At 39.0% G+C, this 12613-nt stretch overlaps 1 protein-coding gene across 1 annotated transcript in view; it reads left to right on the top strand.

Annotated features, from left to right (window-relative positions):
* The window catches only part of LOC143439592 (uncharacterized), a 62744-nt gene extending 50239 nt beyond the window's left edge, over nt 1-12505 (top strand). The window contains exons 10-11 of the mRNA XM_076925930.1: nt 10103-10173; nt 12261-12505. Coding sequence (XP_076782045.1) covers nt 10103-10173; nt 12261-12296 — 107 coding nt within the window. The 3' untranslated portion in view covers nt 12297-12505. The remainder of the gene's footprint in view (nt 1-10102; nt 10174-12260) is intronic.
* Nucleotides 12506-12613: the final 108 nt, after the last annotated feature.

Here is a 12613-nt window from a genome sequence, read left to right as displayed (position 1 = left end):
TTTGTGTGGCTATCTTCTTTGGATGTGTTGAATTTTTACTTTCTTGCTCTTTCTATGGTGTAGTTCCCTCGTGTTGGATTTTTCCATATATTATCTTTTGTAGGGCTGGATTAGTGGAAAGATATTGTGTAAATTTGTTTGTGTCATGGAGTATCTTGATTTCTCCTTCTATGGCAATTAAGGGTTTTATTGGGTATAGTATCCTGGACTGGCATTTGTGTTCTTTTAGGGTCTGTATGACATCTGCCCAAGATCTTCTGGCTTTTAGAGTCTCTGGTGAGAAGTCTGGTGTAATTCTGATAGGTCCATCTTTATATGTTACTTGATCGTATTTGTTAATGCTTTTAATATTCTTTCTTTGTTTTGGAAGTTTGGTGTTTTATTATGTGGTGAGAGGAATTTCTTTTCTGGTCCAGTCTATTTGGAATTCTGAAGGCTTCTTGTATGTTTATGACCATCTCTTTCTTTAGATTAGGGAAGTTTTTTTCTATGGTTTTGTTGAAGATATTTACTGCCCCTTTAAGTTTGGAATCTTCACTCTCTTCTGTACCTATTATCCTTAGGTTTGGCCTTCTCATTGTTTCCTTGATTTCCTGGATGTTTTTGGTTAGGAGTTTTTTGCATTCTGCATTTTTTGGACTGTTGTGTCAATGGTTTCTATGGCATCTTCTGCAGATGAGATTCTTTCTTTTATCTCTTATATTCTGTTGGTGGTGCTTCTTGCATCAATGACTCCTGATCTCTTTCCTAGGTTTTCTATCTTGGGTAGTCTCCCTTTTTGATTTCTTTTTTTTTTTTTTTTTCTACTTCCATTTTTAGATCCTGGATTTTTTTTTCAATTACTGCACCTCTTTGGTTGTGTTTTCCTGTAATTCTTTAAGGGATTTTTGTGTTTCCTCTTTAAGGCTTCTACCTGTTTACCAGTGTTCTCCTGTATTTCTTTAAGGGAGTTATGTCCTTCTTAAAGACCTCTATTATCTTCATGAGAAGTGATTTTAAATCTCAATCTTGTTTTTTCAGTGTGATGGTGTATCCAGGACTTGCTATGTTGGGGGAACTCGGTTCTGATGATACCAAGTAACCTTGGTGTTTGTTGCTTACATTTTTGCACTTGTCTTTCACCATCTGGTTATCCCTAGTGCTACCTGCACTCACTGTCTCTGACTGGAGCCTGTCTCTCCTGTTATCTTGGTTGTGTCAGAGCTCCTCAGAGTCTAGCTGTCTCTGTGATCCTGTGATCCTGTGATCCTGGGTGTCATAGCTCCTGGGAGTCAGGCTGCTTGTGGGATCCTCTAATTCTATGATCCTGGGGGTGTTAGAGCTCCATGAAGTCCAGCTTCCTCTATGATCCTGGGGGTGTTAGATCCCCTGGGAGTCCAGCTTCCTCTGGGTATTGTGAGATTGGTTGCAGAGGTAGCTCCCAAGGTCTGCTCAGTGCAACAGCTCAGATCCTAAGGAATCTGTGCCAATTGGTCACAATTGGTCAGGGTATGGTGTCTTCATGGGAGCAGACCAGTTAGGAGTCAACTGCTTTGAGTGCAGTGGATCCTCAACTGCTTTGAGTGAAGCAGATCCTCTGAAATGGGTCTGAATATGGTGTCTTCCCGGGAGCAGACCAGCTACAAGTTTGCCCCAGCAGGAAGGGCCAGATGGAGGGACCTGAAGGGGAGTATATTCGGGAGGATGGGGTTTTGGTAGGTGATGGGTTTCTAGTGAGTTGCTGTTCTCCCAGCTGCAGCTCTGGGACTTCAGGTTGTGGGGGAGGGTTCTTATCAACTGCTCTGAGTGCTGCAGTTCTTCTGGGATGGGTCAGAATATGGTGTCTTCCTGAGAACAGACCAGCTATGAGTCTGCCATAGCATGAAGGGTCAGGCAGAGTGGGTGGAAGAGCTGAACATTTCTTTAGGTGCTTGTCAGCCATTGGAGATTCCCCTATTTTGAATTCTCAGTTTAGTTCTATACCCCATGTTCGGTTTGGTGTTTTGGTGGTTAGCTTCTTAAGTTCTTTATATAATTTGGATATTAGCCCTCTATTGGGTGTGGGGTTAGTGAAGATTTTTTCCCAATCTGTAGGTTGCTGATTTGTCCTTTGCCTTACAGAAGCTTTCAATTCTTGATCTTAGAGTGTGAGCCATTGGAGTTCGGTTTAAGAAATTTCCCCCTGTGCTAATGAGTTCAAGGCTTTTTCCCACTTTTTCTTGTATTAGATTCAGTGTATCTGGTTTTATGTTGGTCCACTTGGACTTGAGCATTGTGCAAGGTGACAAATACGGGTCTATTTTCATTTTTCTACATACAGACAGCCAGTTAGACCAGCACCATTATTGAAGACACTTTCTTTTTTCCATTGTATATTTTTGGCTTCCTTGTCAAAGGTCAAGTGTCCATAAGTGTGTTCTTTTTATTTCTAGGTTTTCAATCCTATTCTATTGATCAATGTGTCTGTCTCTTTAAGAGATGTATTTGTTTCCTCTGTAAGGGCTTCTACCTGTTTACCTGTTTTCCTGTATTTCTTTCAGTGAGTTATTTATATCCTCCTTAAAGGACTCTATTATCGTCATGAGATAGGATTTTAGGTCAGCTTCCTGATTTTCAGGTGTGTTGGTGTATTCAGAGTTTGCTGTGGTGGGAGACCTGGGTTCTGATGATGCCCACATATATTGTCTTCTGTTGCTTATAGTCTTGCACTTGCCTCTTGCCATCTGGTTATCCCTGGTGTTTGCTGGTCTGGGTGACTCTGTCTGGAGTCTGCTTCTTTTGTCCGTGGGTTGCTTCAGGTCTCCTGGTAGGCCTGTGGCCCTGGCTGTAGCACACCACCTGTGGGGCCTTCCAACTGGGGGCTCTTCAGAGGGGCAGAGAAGCTGCTGATCTGTTGTCTTGGCTGCAGTAGATCTCCTGGGAGGCCTTTAGGCTGTTGGGTCTTCAGAGGAGCTGTCAAGCTGTTGTCCTGTGTGAAGCTGTTCTCTAGGAGGCCTATGGACTGTGGTTTCTGCTTCCCTGTGTGCACCAGAACTCCAGGGAGGCTTTCAGTTTGTTGGGTCAGTTGCCCAGCATGCCACAGAGCTCCTGGAAAGTCTTCAGACTGTGGTGTTGGGTGCCCTGTTGCCCTGTGTACAGAGGAACTCCTGTGATGCTTTCAAGCTGTGATGTCTTCAGGGGAGCAGACAAGCCAGCTATTGGTTGCTCATTTGCCCTGTGTGCAGCGGATCTCCTGGGATGCCTCAGGATGTGGTATCTTCAGGAGAGCAGACTAGCTAGCAGTCTGTCCCAGCAGAAAGGACTGGCTGGAAGGGGGACATTTTCTTTTTCTATTTGTGTCTATTTAATTTGTTTGTCCTTTACTGTCCTAGCTAGTGCTTCAAACTTCATATTGAAAAGGAGTGGGGATAGTGGACAGCCCTGTCTCATCCAGATTTCAATGGGATTGCTTTCATTCTTTCTCCATTTCAAATGATGTTGCCTGTGGGTTTGTCATATTGCCTTTATTATGATGAGGCAAGTTCCCCCAGTCCTATTCTTTCTAGGGCTTTTATTATGTGGGCATTGGATTTTGTCAAAAGGTTTTCGACATCTATTGAGATGATCTTGTGTTTTGTTCTATAAGCCTATTTATATGATTTATTACATTTATTGGATTCTGTATATTGAACCATTTCTGAATCTCTGGGAGAAAGAAACTTCATTTTGGTGAGTGACCTTTTTATTTATTTTATTTTATTTTAATTTTTTTACTCTTTTTTTACCCAATTCCCCACCACCACCCAGGAACCCCCTATCCCATCCCCTCTCCTGCCTCCACAAGGGTGTTCCCCCACTTCCCCTCTTCCCACCCTCGAATTCCTCCCCCCTCGGTGTTCAGCCTTCATGGGACCAGGGATCTCCTCTCCCACCCATGCCCAACAAGGCCATCCTCTCCTAAGTATACAGCTGAAGTCATGGGTGTCTCCCTTTGTGCTCCCAGGCTGGTGGTTTAGACCCTGGGGAGCTCTAGTTGGCTGGCACTATTGCTCTCCTCTTGGGGCCACCAACCCTTTCAGCTCCTTCAGTCCTCTAACTTCTTCATTGGGAACCCTTGATCAGATCAATGGGTAGCTGTGAGCATCTGCCTCTGGATATGTCAGACTCTGGCAGACCTTTGAGGAGACAGCAGCATCAGGCTCCTGTCAGCATGCACTTCCTGACATCCATATCGGCTGTTGAGTGACCTTTTTAATATAAGACTGTCTTCAGCTTGCAAGTGTTTTATTGAGGATTTTTTTCATATATGTTCATAAGAGATGTTGGCCTGTAATTTCCTTCCCTTCCCCCTTTCCCTTTTCCCTCTTTTTTCTTTTCCCTTTCCCTCTTTTTCCCTCTTCCCTCTTCTCTCTTCTTCCCACTTCCCTTTTCCCTTCCCTTTTCCCTCTTCTCCTTCCTTTTCCCTCTTCTCCTTCCCTCTACCCTTTCCCCTTCCTTTTCCCTCTTTGCCTTCCCTCTACCCTTTCCCCTTCCCTTTCCTCCTTGCCTTTTCCCTCGACTTCCCTTTCTTTTCCTTTGCTTTTTTCCTTTTCCTTTTCTTTTTGTGTTGTTAGTTGGTTGTAGGTTTAAAGTAACACTGGCTCCATAGATGGAGTTTGGAGATGCTCCTTCTGTTTTTATTTTTAAAAATTAATGTAGGAAATATTGCTTGTAGACCTTTGAGGAATCTGGGAGAATTCTGCTGAGAATCCTGGGCTGTAAAAAAAAATTAAATGAATTTTTCTTCTCAGCCACTTAGTTGCCAACAATAATGACTCTGAGACTAATTGTTTATTATTAAATGCCTCGGTCATAAGCTTTGCCTCATCCCCTGACTAGCTTTTAACGTGTTTAATCCATTTAGACAGTTCTATGTCTTCTGCATGGTTAGTTTACCTCTCCTCTAGTCCTGGCCACTTCTTCTTAGCTTCTAGCATCTCAGGATCTAGCTCGGATCTCTCCTTTATATCTCTATTTCCCAGAATTTTCTCTCTTCCTACTAGTGTCTCATCTCCTATGTGCTGCCTCAGCTCCTTGACCATAGGTGTTTTTTATTGTCAGGTGATGCTTATAAGAAATTCTTTCTACACTGGGATATTTTTATAGTAGAGTTTTATTGTTTTAATTTTCTCATTTATTATGGCCTGTTTAGGGTTTGATCTCTTGGTTTAACTTAGGTGGCTTGGGTGAATCCAGAAATTCATCCATTTCTTTTAGATTTTCTTTCTTAATGAAGTACATATTTAAAATGATTCCTTTATGGTTTGAATTTCTTTGGTGCTTGATGTGATCTCTGACTCTCATAATTTGGGTTATCTCTAGTTAGTTGGGTCAAGGATCTTTTGATATTGTTTATCTTTTCAAAAAAAAACCAGCTCTTAGATTCATTGATTCTTTGTATTTTCTTTATTTCTATCCATTTCTACTCTATTTTTAAAGATTATTCCTCGCTGTATTCAGTGTTTGGATTTGTTCTGTTCTCCATCCCCCACTCCTTCTTGCACTGCAACCTTGAATTATTTATTCATGATGCTTCAGGATTTTTCATGTACACATGCAGAGCTGTAAATTTCTCTTTTAGGACTGTGTTTTGTGTGTTCCAGAGATATTGTTGCTTTGTCAGTTTAATTTAATTCCAGGAACTTAAAAAATTGTCTTAATTTCTTCTTTGGCTTATTCATCATTCAGTGATGCATTGTTTGTTTGTTTCCTGAGAAAAGCTCTGTGTGGTTGCTCTGGATATTCTGCAACTCACTCTGAAGACCAGACTGACGTCAAACTCACAGAGTTTGCCTCTGCCTTGTGAGGGCTGGAATTAAAGGCATGTGCCAGCAGTTTTGTAATTACTGGTTATTCACTTGTTGATTTTGAGCTTTATAGCATTTGAGTTTCAGCTAAGTTATTTCATTTTTTTTCTGTATTAGTCAGCATTTGTTTTATTTATCAGAATATAGTCTATTTTAGAGGGGCTTCTGAGTAGAATATATATTCTTTGGCATTAGGGTGAAATATTCACTAGATATATGTTATGTCTATTTGATATATGATGTCATTTAATCCTGAAATTTCTTTATTATTTCCAGATGACCAATTAGAGAAAGTAAGGCATTGAAATCTATTATTGAATTGGAGTTCTTCTGTCTCTAATTCTAGTAGTTAGCTTTTTATGAAATTGGATGCACCAGATTTTGATGCATATATGTTTAGGATTATAATATCTTTCATTAATTATTCAGTAAAAGAAGTGTCCTTTTTTGGTGTTTTTTTTTTTAAGACAGGGTTTCTCTGTGTAGTTCTGGCTGTCCTGGAACTCACTCTGTAGTCCAGGCTGGCCTCGAACTCAGAAATCCGCCTGCCTCTGCCTCCCAAGTGCTGGGATTAAAGGCATGTGCCACCATTGCCTGGCAAGCAGTGTCCTTCTTAAAGTCTGATTAATTTTAGTGTGAAATCTATTTTGTCAGATATTAGGACAGTATCACCTGCTTTCCTTCTGGTCCAATTTGCTCTCAATACTTTGTCCATCCTTTCACTTTGAGGTGCTGCCTGTCTTTAATGCTAAGGTGAGTTTCTTGTAGACAAATTTTATTTCTTAATCCATTCAGTTAATATTTGTCTTTTGCTGGGGAGTGGAGGCCATTGCTATTTACAGTCGTTATTGAAAGAGGTGTCTTGATTATAGCCACACCCCCCCCCCCCCCCCAGTGTGTACATTCTTGGAAATACTTTGTGTTTTAGCAATTATGTCTTCATTTGCGTTCCATATATAGTCTCTTGACTATGTTTATTCCTCTCTTAAGTCAGAAGTATTGTCTCTGGTATTCTGTGTAGGGCTGATTTGATGGATTTAAAGTTGTTTATGTCACGGAAAATTTTTCTTTCTCTACCTCTGACAGACAATTTTTCAAGTTGCTGTACTCCAGCTTTAGAGTTTGGGCCACTTTGTTATAGGTTCTTCTGGCTTTTAAAAATACATTGAGAAATTCAGTGCTGTTCTGATAGATTTTCCTTTTTAGGTGGCTTGTGTTTTTTTCTCTTGCAGTTTTCAATACTTTTTATGCGTATATTTAGTGTTTTAACTATAATATAGGGAAGCTTTTCCCTGCCTCTGTTTACTTTGTGTTCTTTATGCTTATTGTATCTATGGATATGTTTTTTGTTTTGATTTGGGAAAAATTTCATCTGTTGCAGTTTTGAAGATACGTTCTAGGCCATTGACCTAGGACTCTTCATCTGTGTCTAGAATTCAAACATTTTTGTATTTCATGGTGTCTCCCAGATCCTTTGCATCCTTTCAAGTGTTTAGTCTCTTCACATTCCCTACTGTGTGCTCTGATTCTTGTACTTCAAATACAAGTAATTTATTACCTTCTACTTGATCCATTTTTTTCACATTGATCCTCACAATTCTACTTGTGAGGCTTCTGCCTGACTAGTTTTTCCATGCACTTTATTTTCAGATTGAGTTCTCTTCACCATTTCTGTCTTTTACTGAATTCAGTTTTCAAATTCTAAATTGCCTTCATTTCATTTTTGTCTTGTGGTTACTGTTTTCGTTGGCATCATTCATGTGTCTACTATTAGTCTCACTAATTTGACTGAGCTGTTGCTCATGTCTTCCTCAAGCTCCTTGAATTATTTGGTGAAGTTTGGGAATGTTCTTTTAAGTTATGTGTTTTGGGGTTCATGTAGGTAATTTTCATTGGAGAACATTTTGTGTGTGTGTGTGTGAGACCTAGTGAGATTGGAGGAGCTATATCATTTTGGTCTTTCATCTTGTTTGTTGTCATTTTGTGATGAGACATAGGGGTGTGAACTTATTATATTGGCTATATGCCTAATGTGAGATTCTAGGATGCCTCTGTTGAGTAGAAATTTGTTTGATTTTTGTTGTCCACTCTGGGTTGAGTTCAACTCAGGTGTGAGTTGGTTGATCGATGCTTCAGATACTTGGTTTTGATTTTTTATTTGAGAAACAGAGCGAATTAGGGGTAATCCAGATTAGGGGTAAACAAGAGAACACATTAATAGACTAAAGAGTTGAGACTACTTGGGTGCTTTGCATGCTGTGTTACCTGAGCTATGTCTGGAGTTATGAGGTCGACATGAGTAGCCTGGGATCTTGGGTACTCACCAGGCTAGACCAGTGTCCAGGCTGTGTGGCCAATCCAAGTTTGGGGATGGCATCGGCATGTAATGTTTCTATCACTCAGAACTAGATAAGGTTCTCATCATATCACAGGCTAGATCCAGGCACCAATGTGCACCATTGTTTAAGTTTGTATGGTGCCCTCAGGCTAGGTCAAGGGAGCTTGTCAATCCATATCGAAGCAAACCCTGGAGGTTGATGTGGCATTAACCAGCTACAGTCAGTTGGGTTGACCAGACTGGGCTGGTGCATAGAACACACAACTGGGCCAATCCTGGGGGTTGAGAATCACACACACAGGACTGGTCAGAATCAGTAAAATTATTTTTAAATGTAAGATTCAAGTTAGATGTTTCTATTTTTATATCTCATTAATGTGAATTCTCCAGTGTGTATTCCCGTTATTGGTAGAGTTGTTAACATTTATTATAAGACTTGTGAGATATTCCAGAATTTTAAAATGCTTAATGCTGTTCTATCCCTAGTGCACGTGTATAGCCTGTACATGAGGCTTATAGGCTGTGAGCTAGGAGACTGAACTCAGAGCTTCTGATTTACTCTGGAAATGTTACAAGTACCCTCTTTTAAAAATAACAACAATGCCAGGTAGTGGTGGTGCACGCCTTTAATATCAGCACTTGGGAGGCAGAGGCAGGTGGATTTCTGAGTTTGAGGCCAGCCTGATCTACAAAGCGAGTTCCAGGACAGCCAGGGCTACACAGAGAAACCCTGCCTTGAAAAACCAAACCAACCAACCAACCAACCAAACAAACAAATAAACTGATGTAGAAGACATGTCTCAGAAGTTAAAAGTGCATGCTGTTGTTGCAGAGGACCTGACCTCAGTTCCCAGCTCCCACCTCAGGGGGCTCACAAACATGTATAAATCCTGTTGGATGGGAGCTGATGCCTCTGCCTCTGTAGGCCTCTTCAGTCACTTTCTCAAACACACATATGTGAATATTTAGAATAAACTAACTTCAAATTATAAAAGAAAAAGGAAATTAAATTGAACTAATAGGATATTAAGTATATTCACACTCTTTGTCTAAAGTGTGTTCTACGCCATTTTATGCATCATTTAAGTTAATAGTGTTCATCAGTCTTGTATCTGATCTGTAACCAGAATGCAGGACATGCTATTGTATAACAGACAATTATTTGCTTACCATACAAGTGTCTTACCCTCTTACTCCATTTTATTTTAATCTTTATTATATTTCCTTTTGGAGCTGGTTTCAAAAGCAGTATGTCTCACATGACAAGCACACAATCTACTTATTCTTACTCTTATTGATTATCTTAAAAAATGAGAACAAGTGAACATTTATATAGTAGCCCATGCCTGTAATCCCAGTCCTGGGAGCTGGAGACAGATCATGGGGGGATACTGACCTGCCAGCCTAGTAATTAGTGATTTCCAGGTACAGAAAAAAAGTGCTGTGTAAAAAACCTGGTGGATATCAGTGATGGAAGACTTCAACATCTTGATGCCACATGTGCATGCACTGCTATTCATCATTCCAGGCTGGACTTGTTTTCCATTATAATTTACAATACAGTTTAAAATCTATTTCTGAAGAGTTCATTTTTTTTTTTAGTGGATGAATAGATCTTTTGGGTGTTTACATATCTCAAACATGGAAGCATTCGGGGGCATGACCATGACCATGTGACAGTGATATTTTATAAAATTAGATGTTTGTCTTAAAAAAGTAAATAATTATTTTAAGTGACTTTTAACTTAATTGGGTAAAATAATCTCTGATTTGAAAATGAATTCTGGGGTTGGAGATTTAGCTCAGAGGTAGAGCACTTGCCTAGCAAGCACAAGGCCCTGAGTTGGGTCCTCAGCTCTGAAAAAAAATAGACTGGTTTATATCAAAATGAATTCTATGGGTGGTAATAGAGATAATTGTTTTCAGGTAATTGGTATTCATAATTTATTGTAATTAGCAGAATCTGAAGTAGAGGTGATGTCTTTAGAAGATGAAATCAGTTGCAAAGAGACTATAAATAATCCACAGCAGGTATGTAAGTATTTAAAGTTAATTCGTCAACAATACTGTTTTGCTTTAAGACTTTAGCATAGGTTAAAAGAAACTAATCAAGCATTCTGCTAGCTAGGTAGTTAAAAATGCACTACTCACTTTCATCTGGTTGTTTAGGACAATAGTTTCTGACTTGTTTTCTTTCTTCTGGACCCAAAAGAACCCTAATAATGATATTGCCATATTATATCTATAGACTCTTAAAATTTTACTGATTTTTTTAAAATTAAGAATAAGCCTATTGGTCTGATTAACAAATTGTTGTGTGCTATAAATACAATTGGATTTCATATTTAGGTAAGTGTAATTGAACATAGACTACATTATATTTGTTATTACTAGAGTATCAGTTTCTACTTTGTATAATTTAAATTACCCAAAGTTCAACTTTTCAGCTGGGTCACTTAAGCAATCTAGACCAGACCTTTTTGGTGAACATTAGATCTTTCAGCATAAAAAGATAGTATGTGGCAAACATGAGGTAAACACTAAAATGTATCCTATGCAGACAGATCCATATCTGCCTCCATTTCAGAGGATAGATATGGGCAACATCCCTATTCTCACAGCCTCTCCAGGAATAATACTGTCCTGGTATAACGATTTGCAAGTTTGGGAGGTCTTTTCATATTTTAGATGGGTCATAGGTTGACCAACACCTTATTAATTTTCTTAATTTTAGCAATGTTGAAAGTCCTAGTTTAAGAGAAGTTCATAATTTACCAAGTTTACCTTGGGGTACAGTAGACAGAAGAAAGTTCTGCACCTGCCTAAATCATTGGAGTAAACTCAAAAAGTTGAATTGGAACCCAGATATTTACCTTCCTTCTTATAATGTTTCAATGAATTTCTTTTCATTCACTCACGTAATCTGTTCATTTAAATTATCGCATAGCTATTAGGCACAATTTGGTAAGAACAGTAATTAGGATTCATAAAGCCATGGTTTAGTAATAATGTTGTTATGGAGACAGAGTTTTGCTCTGAGATATAACAAAGATAACTTCATAGACACATGTGGCAGAAGGTCTGAATCAGGCACCTCTTATAAAGCCTGCAGGGAATGCAGGAGTCTAAGTGCAGCCTGATTTGAGTCTAAAAGAACCCAACTATGTGAAGGAGGAGATTCTCCTGAAATATAAGAAGACTAGTAGGAGGTGACACTAACAGGAAATCCCACTGTGTGTAAAGGTGTTTGCATTTAATATATTTTAACTTTGGGTAAGATAACTTACTGTGCCTCAAATTTGTCATCTGTGATGTCAAGATAACATTGGGTTATTAAATGGAATAAGTCATGCAAATGTTTTACCTATGTATATAATATTAAAGCTCTGTTTATCATGTTACATTGTATCCAGGATTCTGCTATGCATTCTGTGTGACTTCCAAGCCATCTCACTGCAGTGTTTTCTAGTTCAAACACTGGATAAATCTTAATTAGCAGTTTCTAACAGTTACGTTTTTTAAAAAGTGGATGGTAATATGACAAACATTTTAAAATAAGACAGTGTACATAATGAGCATTCAGCTAATACTGATGTCCTAGTGAGCAATAATTCAAAATGAATTAAACAGATTGCAAATACTTGTAGAGTCCTGACAAGGTTAAATGTTAAATACTGCAAATATTTTGCCATGATGGTGGCATAGAATATTTTTTTAAAGTATTACCATCTGTAATTTGGGTAAAAAGGCCTTGGGAAAAACGAGACAACTTTGACAGTATGCTATTTACCTTATTGAAAACCATTTAATAAATTGATTTTCTCCTTTCAATTTTATGGCACTAAGAAAAAATACAAAATGAGTGGTTGTTTCATATCATTTCTGACGAATGTTACTTAGGTTTCCCTTGTGTCAAAACACCATTACAAAAGCATCTCCATGAGGAAATGGTTTATTTTAGCTTAGAGTTGTGTTGTAGCTCATCACCAAGGGAAATCAAGGCAGAATCCCAAAGCAGGGACCAGGAGGCAGGAACTGAAGCAGAGGTCATGGAGGAGTGCTGCTTACTGGCTTTCTCTCCCTGGCTTGCTCAATCTGGTATCATTATACCACCCCAGGACCACCTGTTCAGGAGTGGCGCCACTCAACAGTAGGCTGTGCCTACCCACATCAATCACCAATCAAGAAAACTGACACCTCCACAGACTTGCCCATGAACCCCAATAGAAGCAATTCCTTGGTAGGAGCTCTCAGACCCTAGCCTCTTTAAAGTTGATAAAAATGCTAACAAGAACACAGAGTTTCTTCCCGTTGTTGTTATTCTGTGTAGAATTTCTTGTTAATAAAGTTGTTAAAATGTATCAGCACAGACTCTTTTCTTGTATTCTTTCTTAATACACAGGCTACTAGTTTTTTATGTTTTAAACTCTCTATGTGCATTTTAAAAATTGTAAAGATGCAGTCTTTTCTA

This window comes from Arvicanthis niloticus, chromosome 27 (genome assembly GCF_011762505.2).
Source record: "Arvicanthis niloticus isolate mArvNil1 chromosome 27, mArvNil1.pat.X, whole genome shotgun sequence".
NCBI classification, from domain to species: Eukaryota; Metazoa; Chordata; class Mammalia; order Rodentia; family Muridae; genus Arvicanthis; species Arvicanthis niloticus.
This window is presented reverse-complemented; position numbering and strand designations above follow the sequence as displayed.